Source organism: Perca flavescens, chromosome 19 (assembly GCF_004354835.1).
Source record: "Perca flavescens isolate YP-PL-M2 chromosome 19, PFLA_1.0, whole genome shotgun sequence".
NCBI lineage: Eukaryota > Metazoa > Chordata > Actinopteri > Perciformes > Percidae > Perca > Perca flavescens.
In genome coordinates, this window is record NC_041349.1 from 1064761 (window position 1) to 1089978 (window position 25218).

The 25218-nt window shown below is 42.0% G+C and overlaps 1 protein-coding gene across 1 annotated transcript in view; it reads left to right on the plus strand.

Annotated features, from left to right (window-relative positions):
- Nucleotides 1-25218, plus strand: part of LOC114546103 (zinc finger protein 721-like) — a 1066380-nt gene that overhangs the window by 55464 nt on the left and 985698 nt on the right. The window contains exon 8 of the mRNA XM_028564767.1: nt 12447-13755. Coding sequence (XP_028420568.1) covers nt 12447-13755 — 1309 coding nt within the window. The remainder of the gene's footprint in view (nt 1-12446; nt 13756-25218) is intronic.

The window sequence follows — 25218 nt, forward strand, 5'->3', positions numbered from 1 at the left end:
AGAAAACAGTCCAGATATACCTCATGTCTCACCAGAAAACAGTCCAGATATACCTCATGTCTCACTAGAAAACAGTCCAGATATACCTCATGTCTCACCAGAAAACAGCCCAGATATACCTCATGTCTCACCAGAAAACAGTCCAGATATACCTCATGTCTCACCAGAAAACAGTCCAGATATACATCATGTCTCACCAGAAAACAGTCCAGATATACCTCATGTCTCACCAGAAAACAGTCCAGATATACCTCATGTCTCACTAGAAAACAGTCCAGATATACCTCATGTCTCACTAGAAAACAGTCCAGATATACCTCATGTCTCACCAGAAAACAGTCCAGATATACCTCATGTCTCACTAGAAAACAGTCCAGATATACCTCATGTCTCACTAGAAAACAGTCCAGATATACCTCATGTCTCACTAGAAAACAGTCCAGATATACCTCATGTCTCACTAGAAAACAGTCCAGATATACCTCATGTCTCACTAGAAAACAGTCCAGATATACCTCATGTCTCACTAGAAAACAGTCCAGATATACCTCATGTCTCTAGAAAACAGTCCAGATATACCTCAAACAGAAAACAGTCCAGATATACCTCATGTCTCACTAGAAAACAGTCCAGATATACCTCATGTCTCACTAGAAAACAGTCCAGATATACCTCATGTCTCACTAGAAAACAGTCCAGATATACCTCATGTCTCACTAGAAAACAGTCCAGATATACCTCATGTCTCACTAGAAAACAGTCCAGATATACCTCATGTCTCACTAGAAAACAGTCCAGATATACCTCATGTCTCACCAGAAAACAGTCCAGATATACCTCATGTCTCACTAGAAAACAGTCCAGATATACCTCATGTCTCACTAGAAAACAGTCCAGATATACCTCATGTCTCACTAGAAAACAGTCCAGATATACCTCATGTCTCACCAGAAAACAGTCCAGATATACCTCATGTCTCACTAGAAAACAGTCCAGATATACCTCATGTCTCACTAGAAAACAGTCCAGATATACCTCATGTCTCACTAGAAAACAGTCCAGATATACCTCATGTCTCACTAGAAAACAGTCCAGATATACCTCATGTCTCACTAGAAAACAGTCCAGATATACCTCATGTCTCACTAGAAAACAGTCCAGATATACCTCATGTCTCACTAGAAAACAGTCCAGATATACCTCATGTCTCACTAGAAAACAGTCCAGATATACCTCATGTCTCACTAGAAAACAGTCCAGATATACCTCATGTCTCACCAGAAAACAGTCCAGATATACCTCATGTCTCACTAGAAAACAGTCCAGATATACCTCATGTCTCACTAGAAAACAGTCCAGATATACCTCATGTCTCACTAGAAAACAGTCCAGATATACCTCATGTCTCACTAGAAAACAGTCCAGATATACCTCATGTCTCACTAGAAAACAGCAGATATACCTCATGTCTCACTAGAAAACAGTCCAGATATACCTCATGTCTCACCAGAAGACAGTCCAGATATACCTCATGTCTCAACAGAAAAAAGCCCAGAATGCATCTGGGTTTGGGGCCTCTCGGAGCTCTGAAGAAGCTTGGGCGATGTTTAACACTTGATGTAATAAAACCTTTTATGATGGAGAACAGTGTCACAGGATTCCTCTTCCATACATCATCACAGCATCGTCACTAAAGATACTAAAGATATAAAAGACACACACAGACACACACACAGACACACACACACACAGACACACACAGACACACACACAGACACACACACACACACACACACACACACACACACACACACACACAGACACACACACAGACACACACACAGAAACACACAGACACACACAGACACACACAAAGACAGAATATATACTAGTAGTTCTATCAGTGTACTAATGGTCTCTGTTATCACTGAGAACTACATGGCTGAATACTGGAAAGTAACTGGATACTCCTGATTTCTGACTGCCAGAGACCTCTGTCTCTGTGTTGGGGGGGCTGGTTTGGGCCCCCCCCCCTCCTCCTCCTCCCCCCTCAACTTTTGTTGCAGCTCAGAGTTGTCTCTCAGGTGAACAGCTGTAATGTGTTTATGTAAATTGGGGGTGTTACCACAGTGGTGAATGACTTTTTTGTGGCAGTGTCCCTATCAGCTGGAGGGAATAAAGTCCACACAGCTTCTCTTTCTTTTCTTTCCTCCATCATCACAGACTTCTCTCACTGGTCTGACTCTCTGCTCTCTGGGAGGGGGAGGGGGCAGAGAGAGAGAGAGAGAGAGAGAGAGAGAGAGAGAGAGAGAGAGAGAGAGAGAGAGAGAGAGAGAGAGAGAGAGAGAGAGAGAGAGAGAGAGAGAGAGAGAGAGAGAGAGAGAGAGAGAGAGAGAGAGAGAGAGAGAGAGAGAGAGAGAGAGAGAGAGAGAGAGAGAGAGAGAGAGAGAGAGAGAGAGAGAGACAGAGAGAGAGAGAGAGAGAGAGAGAGAGAGAGAGAGAGAGAGAGAGAGAGAGAGAGAGAGAGAGAGAGAGAGAGAGAGAGAGAGGTTTGCTGTTTCCACACTGCACACAGAGAGAGAGAGAGGTATGCATGAACTCAGAGAGAAACTGCAACAAAGACATTGATCTCATCAGGACAGTATTGATCTGCATCAGGACAGTATTGATCTCATCAGGACAGTATTGATCTCATCAGGACAGTATTGATCTCATCAGGACAGTATTGATCCGATACCATTACTCATCTTGGTATCGATACTATTGATATTTAGATCAATACGCCCAGCCCTACTGCTGATCTTATTGGACCGTTTTAGGAGACAGAGCTCGAGGTAAAGACACACACACACACTCAGGTAAAGCCTCTAATGACTGCTCTTTTGACTTTTTTTTTTTTTATATGACTGCTTCCAGTCGCTGCTCCTGTGGCAGACCACGCTACCCCTGTCTATTTTTAGATTTTCTAAAAAGTTTGCCAAGTCTGGGCAAGGCGGACCATAATCTGATCCTGCTCTGTTTAGTAAAGAGGCACAAAAAGGCAACGATCCCGGTGAAAAAGATGACCAAAGACACGATGGGCGGTTTTAGAAAATAGTGCCAAGGATATTAATGAATTTACTGAATCTGTCTGTGGGTATATACATTTTTGCAATTATATGGTTGTAGAGGAAAAGAGGGTTAAGGTATATGCAAATTGTAAACCCTGGATGAATGCTAAAACTAAAAGGTTAGTTAATGACAAAAGGAAATCTTTTGCTAGGGGAGAAAGAATACACCGAAAAAGATCCATAAAGAACTTTAAAAGGAAATAAATAAAGAGAAATATCGGTATAAATGCGAAATAGAAAATTATTTTAAAGAGAATGATATGCAGAAAGTCTGGGAAGGAATGCGGTTAATGAGCGGATATGCAGGTAAAGGGAAGGTAAATAGATCCCAGTTAAATGGCACAAGGGAATATGCTAATAACCTAAATCATTTCTATAATAGATTTGACAAAATAGACTTTTCTGATGAAAGACTCAAGGAAATTATTGGAAGCACAGAGGATTATAACTATACCTTGCAAACAAACAATCAGGAGTTATATGGTATGTTTATGAGGCTGAAAGCTACCAAAGCAGCAGGTCCAGATGAACTGTCTCCAAAAGTAGGTCGTACTTTTCAGTTAGCAAGCATTTTTTTAAGTACTTTTAATTATTATTTCTCTCATAAAGTGTTACCGGATTTATGGAAACAATCTTGCATTATACCAGTACCTAAAAACACAACCGTTGAGTGTATGAATGATCTAAGACCAGTGGCTCTAACCTCCATAGCTATGAAGGTATGTGAGAAAATCGTGTTAAATAGTCTGAAGCCTGATGTGGAACATTATTTTGACCACTGCCAATTTGCTTATCAGAAAGGGAGAGTGGCAGAGGATGCTATTGTCTGTAAACTAGACAGTGTATATGCTCACCTGGATGCAGGTGGACGGTGTGTGAGAATTCTGTATTATTATTTTAGCTCAGCATTCAATACGATACAACCACACATCATAGTAAATAAGCTTTTAATGATGAAGGTTCCAGGTGTATTTATATCTTTCATTCTAAATTTCTTAGAGAACAGGTCCCAATTTGTTAAGCTAAACTCAAAAGTTAAGTCAGACAAGATCATGACAAACACAGGTTCACCTCAGGGAACTGTTTTATCACCCTTTCTTTTTACCATTTATACTGTAGACTATCGTCCACAGCAGGCAAGCTGTCAAGTTGTTAAATTTGCTGATGACACAGCGCTCATTGGGATAATTGAAAATGATGACTTTAGTCACTATCAAAATGCTTTTGTTGATTTTTGTGACACTCATTTCCTAGAACTCAAAGTTAAGAAAACTAAAGAATTAGTTATTGATTACAGGAGAAATAAGATGACAACTGAGGAATCAAAGGTTCAGTAAAAGAAAGAGTGAACACATACAAGTATTTGGGCATTGTTTTTAATGATAGGCTAACATGGTCAGATCATGTTGACTTACTGATGAAAAAATGAAGTCCACATGTATACTGTATGAGTAAGTTGCAGTCTTTTAGGGTGAATAGAGATGTGGTGACAATTTTTTTTATGTCAGTGATAGGTAGTGTTTGGAGTTACTGTGTGTTGGGTTGGGGGGTAATGCTGGGATGACCGAGAAGGCAAGGATTGATAGAGTGACTAAAAGGGCTGGAAAAATGGTAGGTGTTAAATACAGTGGATCAAGTATATGACAACCGTCTGGCAAAAATGACAGAAAATAACGAGAGACCCGGGTCACCCTCTTCATGGTAATCAGACTGGCAGAGTTATAGAACGTAGTGGTAGGCTAAGGCCTCCTGTAGTAATCTGACTGGTAGGGTTATAGAACGTAGTGGTAGACTAAGGTCTCCTGTGGTAATCTGACTGGTAGGGTTATAGAACGTAGTGGTAGACTAAGGTCTCCTGTGGTAATCTGACTGGTAGGGTTATAGAACGTAGTGGTAGACTAAGACCTCCTGTAGTAATCTGACTGGTAGGGTTATAGAACATAGTGGTAGACTAAGGCCTCCTGTAGTAATCTGACTGGTAGGGTTATAGAACGTAGTGGTAGACTAAGGCCTCCTGTGGTAATCTGACTGGTAGGGTTATAGAACGTAGTGGTAGACTAAGGTCTCCTGCAGTAATCTGACTGGTAGGGTTATAGAACGTAGTGGTAGACTAAGGCCTCCTGTAGTAATCTGACTGGTAGGGTTATAGAACATAGTGGTAGACTAAGGTCTCCTGTAGTAATCTGACTGGTAGGGTTATAGAACATAGTGGTAGACTAAGGCCTCCTGTAGTAATCTGACTGGTAGGGTTATAGAACGTAGTGGTAGACTAAGGTCTCCTGTGGTAATCTGACTGGTAGGGTTATAGAACGTAGTGGTAGACTAAGGCCTCCTGTGGTAATCTGACTGGTAGGGTTATAGAACGTAGTGGTAGACTAAGGTCTCCTGTGGTAATCTGACTGGTAGGGTTATAGAACGTAGTGGTAGACTAAGGTCTCCTGACTGGTAATCTGACTGGTAGGGTTATAGAACGAGTGGTAGACTAAGGTCTCCTGTGGTAATCTGACTGGTAGGGTTATAGAACGTAGTGGTAGACTAAGGCCTCCTGTAGTAATCTGACTGGTAGGGTTATAGAACGTAGTGGTAGACTAAGGTCTCCTGTAGTAATCTGACTGGTAGGGTTATAGAACGTAGTGGTGGCCTCCTGTAGTAACTGAAGGGGTAGACTAAGGTCTCCTGTAGTAATCTGACTGGTAGGGTTATAGAACATAGTGGTAGACTAAGGTCTCCTGGTAATCTGACTGGTAGGGTTATAGAACATAGTGGTAGACTAAGGTCTCCTGTAGTAATCTGACTGGTAGGGTTATAGAACGTAGTGGTAGACTAAGGTCTCCTGTGGTAATCTGACTGGTAGGGTTATAGAACATAGTGGTAGACTAAGGTCTCCTGTAGTAATCTGACTGGTAGGGTTATAGAACATAGTGGTAGACTAAGGTCTCCTGTAGTAATCTGACTGGTAGGGTTATAGAACGTAGTGGTAGACTAAGACCTCCTGTAGTAATCTGACTGGTAGGGTTATAGAACGTAGTGGTAGACTAAGGTCTCCTGTAGTAATCTGACTGGTAGGGTTATAGAACGTAGTGGTAGACTAAGGTCTCCCGTGACATGAACTAAGCGGTACGCTCTCTCTTTTATACCTCAGACTATGAGACAGCACAACAAGCACTTTAAACGTACATTTTTATAAATTTTGTATTGTATTTATGTTTTACTGTAATTTCCATTTTTATGGATGAAATAAACTTGACTTTGACTTTTACACAGAGATCAAAGTGAGGAGAAGGCTGAGCTGCGCATGTGCCGACACTCCATGATTTCAGGTGGGCTCCGTGTGTTGCTCTTCTGACTGGATTAGCAGGATTCCAGCTGTGTGTGTGTGTGTGTGTGTGTGTGTGTGTGTGTTGAGCTCTCAGTAGGTGTGTAGCTTCTAGTTGAGTGTGTGTATGTATGTGTGTGTGTGTGTGTGTGTGTGTGTGTGTCTGTGTGTGTTTGTGTGTGTGTGTTGAGTGTGTGGTATCTGAGGGCTTATAAATTTAATTTCTGTTCTAACACTCAAATGTGCTGAGTCATGCTGAGCACTGTGGTAGTGAAGTAGGTTTATTGATGTAGCTCTCAGTGGTGTGATTTTTGGAGGGGATGTTCTGTGTGGTGCGCTGTGATTGGTGGCTGAGTGGGTTCCATGGTTTTATGTGTAGTGTTGGAGCCCCCCCCAGTGGACTCTGACCTTTCCTTTACCACCTCCCATCTTCTTATGGAGTCTAACATGATTGTGTAAACCTATCCCTTCTAACCCTGCTCTCCATGCAACAAGAGAGAGTGTGTGTTCTCTCGGGCTCTGCAGGGCTGGAATTGGTGCTGAATACTTGATATATGTAATACTTCTTTATATACTTCAACTACATGTTAATGTCTGGTTTTTAGAAAGACCTTTTTAAAGTCTGTGTGTGTGTGTTTTTTGTGTGTGTCTCTCTGTGTGTGTGTCTCTGTGTGTGTATGTGTGTGTCTGTCTCTCTGTGTGTGTTGAGCTCTCAGTAGGTGTGTAGTTTCTAGTTGAGTCTCTGTGGGGTGATGATTAATTTCTATATCTGATATCTGTGATTAAGAGACTCCACAGTGAGAGTGGCTTTGATCATGAGCTGAGTATGAGCTGACCACCCCCCCCCCCTCCCTACATGCCCTCCTCCTTGTGTGACCTAGTTAATGAATGAATAATAATGACCAGGGTCAGAGTAGGAGAGGAACAGAGCCAGTAGAGACAGGAAGAGGTGAACACTTTACAGCTAGTTTGGATGACCTGTGAGTGTGTAAAAGATACCACAGGAAGTGCTTGTATTATTTATATATTTATATATAAATAATAAATATATATATATATTTATATTTATATATTATTTATTATATCTGAAATATACAGTGTAACAGTGTATTTAGGGATATGCAAAACATTAATGGATGATGTGTATGACTGTGTTTGAGTGTAAGTAGTTTATTAGTCTTATTGTCATGTTGAGTGTGAACAAGAATACTATAGCAGCATTATTGAGAAAAACAATTCATTACGTTTTGCAATAAACTCTTATTTTCTCTTGTGTTCTGAATGATATAATAACGTTTAAATAGGGCAAGTATTAAGGCAAATCCCAGACCCACATCCAGATGTTGGGTCTGGGAACTCACCATTGGCAGGGCTCAATCCGAGGGGAGGGATAAACAGTTGTCTTTCAAATTCCCTCTGCACCAATAGGATAGCACAAAAACCAACCAGAGCAACGCTAGTTGGTAGATTAAACTTTAAACTCCGAACACATCTTCCTCTTTTAAGAATGATTTCAGAGCCGTTCTTTGTTCTCTTCTCAAAGAAAAGCTGAACTCCGAGTCTTCCAGAGTCATGTCCGAAGACAATTCCAAAGAGCGCTGTTCTCCAGCAGCAGCCATCTTCTTTGTTTTCAAGTAGCAGGGAATTCACGGGGAACCGTCGCAACTCTGCCGTCATTATGTTAAGCCCGACTAGAGTTTGGTTTTTCTAGCTCGCAAGCCAACAGAGAGTTGCTAGACGACCCTGGCTGCAAATGACATTTGTTGCCGCTAGGTGGTCTAGATTTCTATGCTAATATATTCTTGCAGATGTAATATTAGAGCTAACATGGCTATTGTTGGCTTCGCTACCATAGTGGCTTATTCCCACGGACTGTGTTTATGCCAAAAACCGTTTAACGTTAACGTAATTCAATCATTGGCCTTATGGGGAATAATTACAAATGTTAATGTTAACGTTACGTTACGTAGGTGTGCATGGTTAATGTTCTGCAATGTGGAGTTTTATGATGGAATGTGTAATAAACACGCCAAGAGTAAATTTATTGTTCATATTATTATGGTGTAAAGTACAGTTTAGTTTGCTCTAAGGTTGTTAGCTTTAAATCTTATATACTGTTAGCTATAGCTCTAATATTAATTCAGCCTAATGTACATTGGTAATTATATTTAAAATTACTTATTTAACGTTACTTTCCTTTCAAAAGCATCACTCACCTGTGGTATGCTCCATAGGGTTTGTCACGTAGTGGCCCCGTGGTATGATCCACATGTCGCAATATGCACAACTAACATGTGCCAGTGGCACGGTAGCTGGCCAATGAAACGTGATCATTACAGCGTTTCAAGCTCTAATCAAACACAACTAAGCCACGCAGCCAACGGACAGGATGCAGTGCTCCACAAAATAAACTAAATATTGCATTCTTATTGCGACATTCTCTATATAATATTGCGATAACGATATTGAGTTGATATATCTTGCTCCTAGTTAGGAGGGAGGCAGGGGGCCCTGGAGCCTGTTAACCTGGGCATGGGGCAACATAGTGGGGACCTGGAGCCTATTAAAATAATCTATACTTATTGTGACACTTTCAATATAATATTTCGAAATTTGATATCGTGATAACGATATCAAGTCAATATATCGTCTACCCCTGGACCAGGCTAACAGCCAGGATTTATTAATCCTGGAGCCTTTTCTGTTGACTTAGTAGTGCTTTTAGGGGTTCACCGAATCTAGGAGTCGACTTCTGATTTGGCTGAATATTGGGCTTTTTGATGGAGTTGGGTTTCTGCTGAACCTTAGAATTTTTTCCCACCGAACCGAACCCTACGGCTTGCCCTACGCACGCTACGCTGGTCGCCGTAATGACGCCGGCATTGATTACGGGAATGTGTTTACATAGGTGGAGCGTTCAATGCAGTAGGCTGTGAGAAAGTAAAAAAATGGAACTTCCATGGAAAAATGGAATACTCAAAAGTATTTGATAGTACTTTCAGTCAAAAGAAGGCCATTCAAGTCCAGCTACATGTTAACTTAGCAATGCTGATTTGTCTCATGGTGGCAAGGACCCTAAATAATACACGACATGGCCGCTGTTACAACATTTGGTCTGAAACATCCGAAAGAATAAGAGTTGTGCATGAAGGACTCTGCAGACAGCAGCCAAAATGCAGCAACTTCAGGTACAGCAAAGGAAGGACAGTCCCTGTTTACTGTGCTCATGGACTGAAGATGGGAGGAGGATTCAGTTTCAGATTCAGCAGAATCTTAACCAGTGGATTCGGTATTCAGTTGAACCCCAAATATCTGGGTTTGGTGCATCCCTAACCTCATTATTATCAGCCTGCATTAAAATACAACAGGTACATATTGCTGTTCAGTTAAGCCCTGTTATTATTTTAACATTGTGATCATTGCTGGATTTCAGCACAACAGAGGAATGGAGGAGGACAACCAGAACCAGGAGCAGAGGAGCAACAAGGTCCCCAGAAGACCAGCAGCAGACTGGGACTCTGATACCAACGAGGTCCCCAGGAGACCAGCAGCAGACTGGGACTCTGATAGCAGCCATGTTCAGGTCAGTGTTCAGGACACAACAACCTCTCTAATGCAACAATGAAGAGAGTCGAGGCTCCGTGGATCAATTCTTTTGTTAGAGATCAAATGTCAAAAAGGAAGTTGTAGGAGCCTATTGAGTTATTGTTTTGTTCATTAAATGTCTGTAATATACATTCTGATCCCTACAGTGTAGTATGGGATATACAATATAAAATATTCATGGGACAGTCATTGTTCTGTTATATTGCTTTCATGAAGACTAATACACTGCTGTTCATATTGCTGTTAGAAGTTTGGTGAATACAATATGACAGTTGTTGAGATCATTAGAAAAGGCTGATAAAGTTTTAAATGAAGTCAGTGATGAAGGATTATATATAAAGTCCTATACACATGTTTCTATAATGGTTCTAACAACAACAGACTGGTCAGAGGCCATGTTTTTAGACACGTTTTTAGATGATTTATTTATTTTTGTATTCTTTGACAATAAAGGATTATGTACAGTATATTACTTTTCCATGCGCATGGTATTTGCCATTCTTAGCACAGTGTGTGTTCTGTCCAGTAAACTGGGAGTATAATTTGAGAGAATTGTACAATTACAAAACCTATCCTAATTGTACAATCCTCTGAAATTATAGTCCTAGTTCACTGGAACAGTATCTATATAGTGTAGACTCCTGTACATTCATGCATCAACAGGGAGAGGACGCTGCAGTGTTATTATATTATGAAGTTGAGCGTCAGCTGAGCGTCAGCGTCAGTTCTGGCAGGCCAAGTAGTCAAGACGCCGCCCAACGCTATTGGCCAACAACACGGTCTCATCAGCTGATTTGCTTTAGCTGAGTTGCATCAGTCGATCTGCAATAGCTGATCTGCATCAGCGCATCAGCTGGTCAACTCCCCTTGCTGCTAATAGGCCACGCTCAACAGGGCGCCTTACTTAAGCTGCTTTAGTTTGTTCCTAACTGATTGTTGTTTTAGTTGCTCCTAACCGCTCCTAATCACGACCGTCTGCTTCCAATGGCTTGCTGCTTCATTTTGCCTTAACTGCCCGCCGCCCTAGTTGCTCCATCTGCTTGCTGCTCCCATCGTGCTACTCCTCCGGGCAAAAGCACGCTCGGAAACGGAGAAATTTTGAGCCGGCCAGCAGGACTAATGCACACCAGTGGTGGAATATAACTGAGTGCAAGTTCTTCGTTACTGTTCTTGAGTACATTTTTCCATAACCGTACTTTGCTTGAGTAGACTCAATAGTGCATGCTTTTGGCTTTTACTTCATTACATTTTGCAGCAATTATCTATACATTCTACTCCACTGCATTTCTACAAGGTTCTGTTGCATTTTCTGGTCAGTTTTTCAACCTGCCAAATCGTCTTCCTGACCGTCACACGTTCTTGGCTTTAATGGACCCAACAAAATTATATTTTGCTGTTTTTTTATACTGATGAATACACTGTTACAGTCATGTTTACAGTGTGCATTGAGTTTACCACTTAATTATCTTTATAGGTTCTAGATTTCAGAGTCCAAGATCTTCAGTGTCTTTCTTTTCTATGTCCATAAATACAAGGAAGCAAAGCATATAATATGTAGAGAAGGAAACTCGGCCTCTGTAAAAACTAAACAAAAATGGCAGATAATAATAGAGCGACTGAAAACTAGTCTAAAATATATATTTTAGCCCATACAAGGGAGAGAGAGAAATATTTATGCATCAAATTCAGCTCCTCCTTTCACCCTGTGTGTTGAGCTTTCTGTTTTAGCTACAGAGTGAGGCATCTCACTTCTGTTCCATCTTTGTTGGGAGTCGCACATGTGCACTACCTACCTAGTTCTAGGTAAGGACTACTAGCCAGTCAGAAGCAGAGTATGAGGGCGTGCCCTGACAGTACCTAGGTAAGGACTACTAGCCAGTCAGAAGCAGAGTATGAGGGCGTGCCCTGACAGTACCTAGGTAAGGACTACTAGCCAGTCAGAAGCAGAGTATGAGGGCGTGCCCTGACAGTACCTAGGTAAGGACTACTAGCCAGTCAGAAGCAGAGTATGAGGGCGTGCCCTGACAGTACCTAGGTAAGGACTACTAGCCAGTCAGAAGCAGAGTATGAGGTGAACATTACAACATGTGTTACAAAGTGACGCACATTCATCACGGAAGTAAAGGCTGGACAACATGATGATGTTATGAAGAGTACCTTTGCTTCCATGATAACATGTCAGCAACCTGCACATATATACCTTCATTTTTCATAAATTATTTTATGAAGAGTAAGAACTGTGAGTGAGAGCAAGTCCAGGGTTTAAATTCTGTCTCTGTTTGTCTGTTGCTATAGAAACGAAGAGGAGGAAAGGGACCCAAACGTCACCACTGTCAACACTGTGACAAATCCTTCACATCATCTGCATATTTAAAGATTCATCAGAGAGTTCATACTGGAGACAAACCTTACAGCTGTGATCAATGTGGGGCAGCTTTTACAAGAAATGGTGACCTAAAATCACATCAACGCATTCACACTGGAGAGAAGCCGTACAGCTGTGAACAATGTGGGAAAATGTTTTCTCACAATAGTCACCTTACGAGACACAAGCGCATTCACACTGGAGAGAAGCCGTACAGCTGTTATCAATGTGGGAAAACATTTTCTCAGAGTGGCAACCTTAAAAGTCACCAGCACATCCACACTGGAGAAAATCCGTACAGCTGTGAACAATGTGGGAAAACATTTTCTGACAGTAATAGCTTTAAAAGACACCAGCACATCCACACTGGAGAAAAGCCGTACAGCTGTGATCAATGTGGGAAAACATTTTCTCAGAGTGGCAACCTTAAAAGTCACCAGCGCATTCACACTGGAGAAAAGCCATACAGCTGTGAACAATGTGGTAAAACCTTTTCTGAGAGTAATAGCTTTAAAATTCACCAGCGCATTCACACTGGAGAAAAGCCGTACAGCTGTGAACAATGTGGTAAAACTTTTTCTGAGCGTAATAGCTTTAAAAGACACCAGCGCATTCACACTGGAGAAAAGCCGTACTGGTGTGAACAATGTGGTAAAACTTTTTCTCGTAGTAGTCACCTTAAATCTCACCAGCGCATTCACACTGGAGAGAAGCCGTACGGGTGTGAACAATGTGGTAAAACTTTTTCGAATAGTGGTAACCTTAAATCTCACCAGCACATCCACACTGGAGAGAAGCCATACAGCTGTGGTGACTGTGGGAAAACGTTTTCTGAGAGTAGTAGCCTTAAAACTCACCAGCGCATTCACACTGGAGAAAAGCCGTACTGGTGTGAACTATGCGGGTCAGCTTTTTCTCATAGTAATAGCTTTAAAAGACACCAGCGCATCCACACTGGAGAAAAGCCGTACAGCTGTGGTCAATGTGGGAAAATGTTTTCTGAGAGTCGTAGCCTTAAATCTCACCAGCACATCCACAGTGGAGAGAAGCCGTACTGTTGTGAACAATGTGGGGCAGCTTTTGCTCAGAGTAGTCACCTTAAAAGACACCACCAGCGCATTCACACCGGAGAGAAGCCGTACTGGTGTGAACAATGTGGTAAAACTTTTTCTCGTGGTGATACACTTAAATCTCACAAGCGCATTCACACTGGAGAGAAACCGTTCTGGTGTGAACAATGTGGTAAAATGTTTTCTGTGAGTAGTAACCTTAAATCTCACCAGCGCATTCACACTGGAGAGAAGCCGTACTGGTGTGAACAATGTGGTAAAATGTTTTCTCAGAGTAGTAGCCTTAAAGCTCACCAGCGCATTCACACGGCCTCGTAGTGAACATGTTTCAGAGCCAAGCTGTTTCCTCCTGCCTCCTCCTCATGCCCTGATAGCTGAGTTGTTATATTCTGATCTTCTCTCCATATTGAAGGCTACGGAGCCCCGGAGGTGACATAGAGGGGGGAAAAAAAAGAAAAAAAAAACATGTACTGGGGACAAACCCTAAACTCGAGATCTCGACTTTCAAAATCGAGATCTCAACTTTCAAACTCAAGATCTCAAGTTTGTGACATGGAGGGAAAAAAACCCTGAAGAAAAATAAAATTAATAATAATCAATATGGATATTCTGGACTTTTGTGCTGCTTATGGATGTTGGAACGAAAGAAAAACAGCAATAGATAACATTTCACAGGTGAGAATGTGTTTTATGCTGCCTTCGACCTGAAATCTGAGCTCCAGTGGCAGCGGTGGCATCTCTTCCCCCGGGCAGGAACACAGCTTCGCCTCGCTGCTGCGCCGGTCCCCCGGTCATGTTTTGTTGTTAACAGTCCGAGTCCGGCCAGACTCCCTTTTAGGGTTTGGCATCGTTTGGATTTTAACGATTCCAATTTCGATTCTTCCTTTCCATATCGGTTCTTATCAATTCTTGATTCCGATTCTTTGAGGGGTGGAGTTGAAATGGGTCACATGCTTATTTCACAAATAAGAGGAAAGTTTTATTTTGATTCAATGGTGGTTTGCAGTTTTACTGCTTTTTCAACGTAAAATAAAGCCACACTAGAGCGCTGCTTACTGAGTTCCAAGGCTGCTACACAACAAGCGCCTGGAAGCAGCAGAAACCAAAACTTGCGCATGTTAAATTGGGAAGCGATGGTTGGATTTGAAACCACATCCTCTAAAGGATTCCTATAAAGAAACGATTTCAATGGAATCCTAATTTTTGAAAGAATTCCAAGTAGTAATCGGTTCTCGATGCCCAACCCTACTCCCTTTAAGAAACCTCTGACTTAAACTTCAGCAGGCTGTGACATTCCGCTCCGCTCAATCCTGGTACTGGTTCTCCCGGGCTTCCCTTCCCTCCAGCATTATGGCCTGAGTCTCCAGCTGTTTGGTGACGGTTTTGGCTCCCAGGAAGCAGGCAGTGAGCTCCAGATCCTGCAGCAACAGACAGACTCTGCCTCCACGCAATAGCTCCTCTCCGTCTGCCGGCCAACGGCAAAGGCAATGGAACTTTCAGCCGAAATCGACGTACAGGTCGTCCTGACTACGTGGCAGATCCTCCCGATCACCACCGTGTCTTTGGCCGGTCCCATCTAGATCAGCGGGGACCGGCGCAGCAGCGAGGCAAAGCTGTGTTCCTGCCCGGGGGAAGACACGCCTCCCGCTGCCACTGGAGCTCAGATTGAAGGTCGAAGGCAGCGTACTGTATATATCATAAAAAACATTCTCACCTGTGAAATGTTATCCATTGCTGTTTTTCTTTTGTTCGAACATCCATAAGCAGCACAAAAGTCCAGCATATTCATATTGATTATTATTTTTTATTTTTCCTTCAGTTTTTTTTTCCTCCATGTCACTAACTAGAGATCTCGAGTTTGAAAGTTGAGATCTCGAGTTTGAAAGTTGAGATCTTGAGTTTCGTGTTTAGAGCATTCAGTGCGACAGTGGCGAGGAAAAACTCCCTTTTAGGAAGAAACCTCCGATAGACCCAGGCTCTTGGTAGGCGGTGTCTAACAGTGCCGGTTGGGGGTGTGATGAACAGTGGCAATACTAGTCACAATAAAAGATAATGGAACTATGACTAGAAATAGTAGTTATAGTAGTTCATGGCATAGCAGGGCACTGCAGGGCAATACAGGACATAGCAAGACGTAGCAGGGCACTGCAGGGCAAAGAAGGATGTAGCAGGACACTGCAGGGCACCGCAGAGCGTAGCAGAGTGTAACAGGGCATACCAGGGCATTATAAGTACTCCATTATCTTAAAAGGCAATCGTAGCTTCTCCTACCTCCGTAGCATCGGGGCTGTGCTACTCTAATGCCTATCATGTAGCCTCCACACTTGGAAGTACATGGCAAAGGGCCAATACCCTGAAGTTGCTCAGACTCGGCAGTAAAATGAGCAGAATCAGCAGTAAAAGGAGAAGAATCAGCAGTAAAAGGAGAAGAATCAGCAGTAAAATGAGCAGAATCAGCAGTAAAATGAGCAGAATCAGCAGTAAAAGGAGCAGAATCAGCAGTTAAAGGAGCTGAGTCGACAATCAATACAGTCCAAACCTCTGCATGCCCACCAATTTAAACACCTGAGTTTTCCTCTGTTGGCTGACCCACACTCTCTCAGACTGCATTGTCACTGATAAACTTTCTCCTTCTATTGGCAAGAAGAAAATCACATAGATAACTCCAGCGTGTCAGACAATCTTAATTTCCAGCCTCATCACCCAACACCAAAGACTTTTTCCACAACAAGTCCCCTTATTTCTTTTAGCCTTTGAACACATTTGTGATGCCCTTAAATACTCCAAAACTCCCAAAAGTTGGCGCAAAAACCCTAACATTTGAGAATTGTGAGACTATACAGCGATTGGTCCAAACATTCCTCTCTCGTTGTTTTATAGTTTAACATCATATTTTCTTCCTTTGTGGACTTTTCATTTAATAATCTTTGACATTTTGTATTCACGGTTTGTATTTTCTTTGACTGAATGTGGTTTTAAATCTGTTGATGTTTATTCAGACTGAAAGTAAAGACACTGATGATGTCATACATCCTCTGACATCACAGAGACACACACAGACAGAGACACACACACACACAGAAAAACAGAAACACACAAACACACAGAGACACACACATAGACACTGATGATGTCATACAAGGTCAGAAATAAGAAAGCAAACAGCTGATTTATTGATCTGAATAAGGTCAATGATTGAATTGTTTAAATGTTTTGGAATGTGGAACAATTAAATGTAAATAAATGGTGAATAATAATATAATAATAAGAATAATGGTGAATTATTCTTCCTGTTGTGTCTGTGTTTAAACTCCTAATTAAAAGGTAACGTTTACGTCACTAAAAGTTCTATTGTTGCTGCTGACAGACTCAGATTATTATTCTAAGAGTCTGACAACATTATGGGATGGATCCCTACAGAGGTAGACCTTTTAGGACCTTTTATAGACCTTTTATTCTCACTAGGACAAAAAAAGTGGATCATATTACTCCAGTTCAAAAGACTTTACATTGGCTTCCAGTGCTTCAAAGAATTGATTTCAAAATACTTATGCTGGTTTATAAATCCCTAAATGGCTTAGGACCAAAATATATCTCAGATCTTTTAGTGCATTATGACCCACCCAGACCTCTCAGGTGGTCTGGGACAGGTCTGCTTGTTGTCCCCAGAGTCAGAACTAAACAGGGAGAAGCAACGTTCAGTTTTTATGCTCCACATATCTGGAACAAATTACCAGAAAACTGCAGGTTCGCAACTCTCAGCTCTTTTAAATCAAAACTAAACCTTTCTTTTTGATGATGCTTTTCGTTAAGTTTTTATACTGAACAATGAATTGTATTCTTGTATTTTATCTCGTATTAAATTTTAATACAGAACTGTAAATTTCATTTTTGGATTTTTATTCTGATGTTAACTGTTATACTGAACTATATTTTTATTAATGTATATTATATGGTATTAATATGTATTCATTAATATTTGTATTATTATTTTTAATCCCTAATTTGCTCTTTGTTTTTTAATGATTGATGTTTTGTGTAAAGCACTTTGAGTTGCCTTGTGCTGAAATGTGCTATATAAATAAAATTGCCTTGCCTTGCCTTTTAGTTAAAGAGTAAGATCCTTTTAGTTTAACATGAAACAGCCCCAAATCAGCATCACCAAACTCCACCAGACTCCATGTAAATAATCAGGACTTTTAGCGTGTATAGAGCCAGCATATCTCCACCAGACTCCATGTAAATAATCAGGACTTTTAGTGTGTATAGAGCCAGCATATCTCCACCAGACTCCATGTAAATAATCAGGACTTTTAGCGTGTATAGAGCCAGCATATCTCCACCAGACTCCATGTAAATAATCAGGACTTTTAGTGTGTATAGAGCCAGCATATCTCCACCAGACTCCATGTAAATAATCAGGACTTTTAGTGTGTATAGAGCCAGCATATCTCCACCAGACTCCATGTAAATAATCACTACTTTTAGCGTGTATAGAGCCAGCATATTTCCACCAGACTCCATGTAAATAATCAGGACTTTTAGCGTGTATAGAGCCAGCATATCTCCACCAGACTCCATGTAAATAATCACTACTTTTAGCGTGTATAGAGCCAGCATATCTCCACCAGACTCCATGTAAATAATCAGGACTTTTAGCGTGTATAGAGCCAGCATATCTCCACCAGACTCCATGTAAATAATCACTACTTTTAGCGTGTATAGAGCCAGCATATCTCCACCAGACTCCATGTAAATAATCAGGACTTTTAGCGTGTATAGAGCCAGCATATCTCCACCAGACTCCATGTAAATAATCAGGACTTTTAGCATGTATAGAGCCAGCATATCTCCACCAGACTCCATGTAAATAATCAGGACTTTTAGTGTGTATAGAGCCAGCATATCTCCACATGTAAATGGGTGAATTAAGGGTTAATTTCAACCAAACCAGAGTGGTGATTGTTGGAACAGTGGAAAGATGAACCAAGATGGCTTTTGATAGTTTTATTTAGTTTCTGTCCACTTTGAATGAAGTGTGTTTTACCATGATAAAAGTCCTGATTATTTACATGGAGTCTGGTGATGGTGATTTCGGGGCCGTTTCATGTTAAACTAAAAGGATCTTACTCTTTAACTAAAAGGTCTATCTCTGTAGTAATACTTTCCATAATGTTGTCAGACACAGAATAATAAGTCTTTCAGCAGCAACAACAGAACTATTGACATTGCAGAGTTCTTAAGATTGATGATGAGCTGTGTTGAACCGACTTCACAACAATCTGACAGTTTCACGAGCAGGAGGATTTACTGCACACACAAAACACACACACACACACACACACACACACACACACACACACACACACACACAGTTAGATAAAAAGACAGTGGAGTCCATAATAACATTTAATAATATAAAAAGTGACAAAATAAACAATAAAAGAGATAATACAGGCCTGTGTGTAATATGTGTGTAATAACAACAGAGTGAAAATATTGTAATTTCCCCTTATGGGATTAACATTACATTATTGTTGTTTGCATAATGTTCAGACTTACAAAAAAGGTCCAGTGTATTCAAATTTATTTTCAAATTGACGATTTTGACAATTTTTAGGGGGTTGTACTTTAATGAACTCCTCCTAAAGATTTGAGCCGATTGACTTCAAAAGTGAGTTTGGGCCTTTTTCACAGCAGACATGTTGACTTGTCATAGTATGAAGAGCACAGCTGAGATGGATAACCTTACCGATGGCTCAGTTCCTTCAAGTGTCCCAATAAGATATTTCAGTGAGTCAGCACGCACAATACCAGGACCTCTCCTAAGTGGAATGCAGCCATCAGTAATGGTTTAATACCAGGACCTCTCCTAAGTGGAATGCAGCCATCATTAATGGTTTAATACCAGGGTCTCTCCTAAGTGGAATGCATCCATCAGTAATGGTTTAATACCAGGACCTCTCCTAAGTGGAATGCATCCATCAGTAATGGTTTAATACCAGGGTCTCTCCTAAGTGGAATGCAGCCATCAGTAATGGTTTAATACCAGGACCTCTCCTAAGTGGAATGCAGCCATCATTAATGGTTTAATACCAGGACCTCTCCTAAGTGGAATGCAGCCATCATTAATGGTTTAATACCAGGGTCTCTCCTAAGTGGAATGCAGCCATCATTAATGGTTTAATACCAGGACCTCTCCTAATTGGAATGCAGCCATCAGTAATGGTTTAATACCAGGACCTCTCCTAAGTGGAATGCAGCCATCATTAATGGTTTTAATACCAGGGTCTCTCCTAAGTGGAATGCAGCCATCAGTAATGGTTTAATACCAGGGTCTCTCCTAAGTGGAATGCAGCCATCATTAATGGTTTAATACCAGGACCTCTCCTAAGTGGAATGCAGCCATCAGTAATGGTTTAATACCAGGACCTCTCCTAATTGGAATGCAGCCATCATTAATGGTTTAATACCAGGGTCTCTCCTAAGTGGAATGCAGCCATCATTAATGGTTTAATACCAGGACCTCTCCTAAGTGGAATGCAGCCATCAGTAATGGTTTAATACCAGGGTCTCTCCTAAGTGGAATGCAGCCATCAGTAATGGTTTAATACCAGGGTCTCTCCTAAGTGGAATGCAGCCATCAGTAATGGTTTAATACCAGGACCTCTCCTAAGTGGAATGCAGCCATCATTAATGGTTTAATACCAGGGTCTCTCCTAAGTGGAATGCAGCCATCATTAATGGTTTAATACCAGGACCTCTCCTAAGTGGAATGCAGCCATCAGTAATGGTTTAATACCAGGACCTCTCCTAATTGGAATGCAGCCATCAGTAATGGTTTAATACCAGGACCTCTCCTAAGTGGAATGCAGCCATCATTAATGGTTTAATACCAGGACCTCTCCTAATTGGAATGCAGCCATCAGTAATGGTTTAATACCAGGACCTCTCCTAAGTGGAATGCAGCCATCATTAATGGTTTAATACCAGGGTCTCTCCTAAGTGGAATGCAGCCATCAGTAATGGTTTAATACCAGGGTCTCTCCTAAGTGGAATGCAGCCATCATTAATGGTTTAATACCAGGACCTCTCCTAAGTGGAATGCAGCCATCAGTAATGGTTTAATACCAGGACCTCTCCTAATTGGAATGCAGCCATCATTAATGGTTTAATACCAGGGTCTCTCCTAAGTGGAATGCAGCCATCATTAATGGTTTAATACCAGGACCTCTCCTAAGTGGAATGCAGCCATCAGTAATGGTTTAATACCAGGACCTCTCTCCTAATTGGAATGCAGCCATCAGTAATGGTTTAATACCAGGGTCTCTCCTAAGTGGAATGCAGCCATCATTAATGGTTTAATACCAGGGTCTCTCCTAAGTGGAATGCAGCCATCATTAATGGTTTAATACCAGGGTCTCTCCTAAGTGGAATGCAGCCATCATTAATGGTTTAATACCAGGACCTCTCCTAAGTGGAATGCAGCCATCAGTAATGGTTTAATACCAGGGTCTCTCCTAAGTGGAATGCAGCCATCATTAATGGTTTAATACCAGGGTCTCTCCTAAGTGGAATGCAGCCATCAGTAATGGTTTAATACCAGGACCTCTCCTAAGTGGAATGCAGCCATCAGTAATGGTTTAATACCAGGGTCTCTCCTAAGTGGAATGCAGCCATCATTAATGGTTTAATACCAGGGTCTCTCCTAAGTGGAATGCAGCCATCATTAATGGTTTAATACCAGGGTCTCTCCTAAGTGGAATGCAGCCATCATTAATGGTTTAATACCAGGGTCTCTCCTAAGTGGAATGCAGCCATCAGTAATGGTTTAATACCAGGACCTCTCCTAAGTGGAATGCAGCCATCAGTAATGGTTTAATACCAGGGTCTCTCCTAAGTGGAATGCAGCCATCAGTAATGGTTTAATACCAGGACCTCTCCTAAGTGGAATGCATCCATCAGTAATGGTTTAATACCAGGACCTCTCCTAAGTGGAATAAAGCCATCAGTAATGGGTTTTGAATACACCTGAGCTGTTCCTACTATGAAATGTCAACATGTCTGCCGTGAAAAAGGTCTGTTTAGGAGACACGGGGTCTTTAGTTCAGGTGTCAGACACAATGTGAGTCTACACCACTCGGACCAAGTGCCAAAACGAATTACTTGCCACCAGGAAATCAGAACAAGAAAGGAGTTCATTCCCACATTAGCTGTTGGTGATTGGTGGATAAAATAAACTCCAACAAAAATATTTTGTACTTCTGATACGTCCTGATACGAAACAAAGTGAGCCCTCAGGAGGATATTAAAGGTTTTATATACTGTATGTTATGTGTTGCATTTCTTACTGTTTAGAAACCAAAGCCCGCTCTGTAACATACGTACTACATAGGGAACGGTTTGGAACACATCTTATATCAGAAACACTTTGATTAAAATAGAGTAGAAGTAGAAGATTTCATGCGCACGTGTTTTGTTTCTCTGTGTGTGAACTCCTCGCTGCTGCTTTGAGCCACTGCTACGCTATCCCTCGCTGCGCCAACCCTCGCTACGCTAACATTCCCCACATTGATTAAGTCAACGAGCAGATTCCTGTAAACATTTTGACGATGTTTCAAAGCTAAGGTTTCAGATGTTTCCTTGGATGCCGTTTCCACGGCAACAGGTTGGTTACCGTGTGAATGACTGATGGGGCCGAGGAAGCCGAAGCGAAAAGGTCTCTTCCTGCGAGGAAGAGGACGTTTCCTGAAATCTGGTTTAGCATCTGTGCTAACATTTGAAACTGCTTTCTCCCTTTCTGCATTTGCGTTAAAACCGATGCTAGCTCTAGAACCGGCAAAGTTTTCAGTCAGTTTCCCGCTATCTGCTGTAGCTTCTGTGCTAGCGGCGTTTTCTTTCTTTTCAACACTCGACTCACTGCCAGCATCTGCATTAGCGCCGTGGCTAGCTCCAGAGCTAACATACACGCTAGGAAGGCTAGTGGGGGGCTCTGCTTCGAAGCTTACATCGTTACTAGAGTCAGATGTAGCTTTAAGGCTCAAATCTGCTGCAGAATTCAACAAGCTGTCAGGTTTAGTGTCCATGTTGGCTTCAGAGCTAGCAGTGTAAATTCTGTAGTTTACGTCAGGCTTAGCTTCTCCACTTAGCGATTCTTCAGACTTTTCACGACTGATTTCGGAGCTGAAGTTAAAGTTAAACTCCGGGCTGAGTTTTGAATCAGAAGTCGGGATGGGATAGAGGTAAAGTTCGGCACTCTGGTAGTTGTTCCCTGAGTCTGAATCAAGTCCTAGAGAGCCTGACGAATCCTCTGATTCAGAGGTGAAATGTCCAGACTCGTTCGGTGTTTTCGGTGAGGAAAGAACCAACAGGACTTCCTCACTGCTGGAGCTGATGGCTGGACTCCCGACTCTGTAGAGTCCCGGGACGGACGCAGTCAAACCCACAACCTCCTGACTCTCCTCAGAGCTGTCTGAGTTTAAGCTAATGTTCACCCGAGAGAAAGACCTGGAACTTTCCTTGGACACAGTATCTCTCGGCGTGCTAAAGATCGGAGATGCTACATCTTCGTCTGGACCAACTGGCTTTAAGCTAACACCAAAATCTACTTGAATGGACTTAACGGAAGTGTCTTGAACTTGTTTTCTGTCTGGATCAGGACTACTCAAGTCTGAATGTATGTTTCTTGTGGAACCAGTAAGCTGCCATTTGGAATCTCTTGGACCAGTTCCTTGCTGGAAACTGGAACTAGTTGCCTCAAGGCTTTCGTCACTGTCAGGAACTCTGGTCTGGTTTTTGGGATCTGGGCTTACTCTACTGAAGCTTACAGACTCCGAACTCTCATTGCTTTCATCAGAACTCAAGGTAAAACCCGCCTGTTTGCCAGTTAAGGAAGCGGGAGTCGAACCGAGGACTTTACGACTACCCTTTGATCCGGTCACAACCCGGTTGACTGAAAGAAGATCTACAACTTTCTGGATCGAGCGAAAAACTTCCCCAAGTCTAGAACCAAACATGGATTCTTCGCTAACTCTTCGTCTGCTTGAAGCTACTTTACTGTAGCTCGTTTTCCGCGAGCTTGAACTCTGAGGAACTGGACGATAAATGTTTCTCGCTGGTTGATCGTTTGTCTCTGTGCTCTCTGTGCTGTTGTTAAAATCATCAGAAAGTGGATCAGAAGTCTCATTGCTGTTTGAATCGTCAGTAAAGTGCTCTGACCTGGAGTTGTTTTTGTCATTAAAGTAACCGATGACCTCGCTGCTCTCTACGCTGATGTTAAAGTCATCGCTAAATATCGGGCTCACGCTAGACTCAGTGGTGTTTAAAAATAAAGAATCAAAGTCCTCAGAAAGAGTCGCTAACATCGGTTGATCGCTCATCATTTCTTCTGATGACACATTCTCCTCTTCATACTCTCTCCTGATTGGCTGGTTGCTGGTTTCGGTCTCAGTTTGGGGAAGCAATGCCAATGGCTGGACCTTGTGCATTTGGGATTCCTCGCTGCTCTCACTGCTTGAACTGTACGAAGAAAAGAACGAAAAAGACATTTACAAAATATGCAGAGGCAGAAAGGAGGAGTATGAAAATATTCTACTTCAGTACAAGTAGTATTACTTTAAAGAACTATAACTTCAGTACAAGTACTAATACTTTAAAGAACTATAACTTCAGTACAAGTAATAACGTAACAAGCTGCCAGAACTTTTTCAAAATTTGTGCTATAGGGCGCCCGGGTCGCGCACCTGGTAGTGCGTGCGCCCACATACTGAGGCTCAGTCCTCAACGCAGCGGCCGCAGGTTTGACTCCGACCAGCGGCCCTTTGCTGCATGTCATTCCCCTCTCTCTACCCTTTCATGTCTAAGCTGTCCTGTCATAATAATGCCCAAAAAAACATTTGTGCTACGGAGTGTTTTGGGAGATTAAAGAAGTCGTCGTTGTTGCTTTTTGAGACATTTCTTCAACGTTTTTAGAATGTTTACTAACCAAGCAGCTTTGTATGTTAAAGTGGGGATGTACGAATAATAAAACCAACGAGACGAAAGAGAAGAAAGATGGCCGGTGTTTACCCGCTGGCGTCTGTCTCGTCCTCTGCCAGGATGAAGATGGTGAAACTCAGAGAGGAGTTGGTTTTCGTGTCTTTGACCTCCACTATCACACCCGATGGGGCTTCAAGCAGAGTAGGCGGGACTTCTGGAAGAGTGGGCGGGGCATGTTGGTAGGTCACCCCCACTACAGGAAACACAGCAGGCGGCTGGAAATAAAAGGAAAATATTGTTGCTCTCCAGCTTGAACACGTGTTTAATGTTGACACATGTTGTGTTTAAAGGCCCGGACACATAGAGCCGATAAGGGGACATTGGACAGTCTAGCGAGCTCGGTGACTCGAGTCTGTTTGGTGTGTTCTGTCGTCTGTTGGACGGGCCGTCGGCCTTCATTTTGGCCGATTTGATTTTGAATCGGCGGGGCGGGCGCTACCAGCAGTCGGACTCAAATGACCCACCTGATTGATGGAGTGCTAAACCGGAAACGAGGAGTGGGATGAGCGTGACTAGAGTCTCTCAAAATCTATTGAAAATCTTTTAAAATGACCTTTGTTGTTCTGAAATGAAGACAGATTCAGCAACTACACGGCCTATTCCTCTCTTCACATGTTTTCAGAAACACATTTCGGTGAACTATTTTAGTACAACATGAGATCGTATTCTGAACGAGCCGCCATGACAGTCTGTCTTTGAATTTCAAAACGAGCA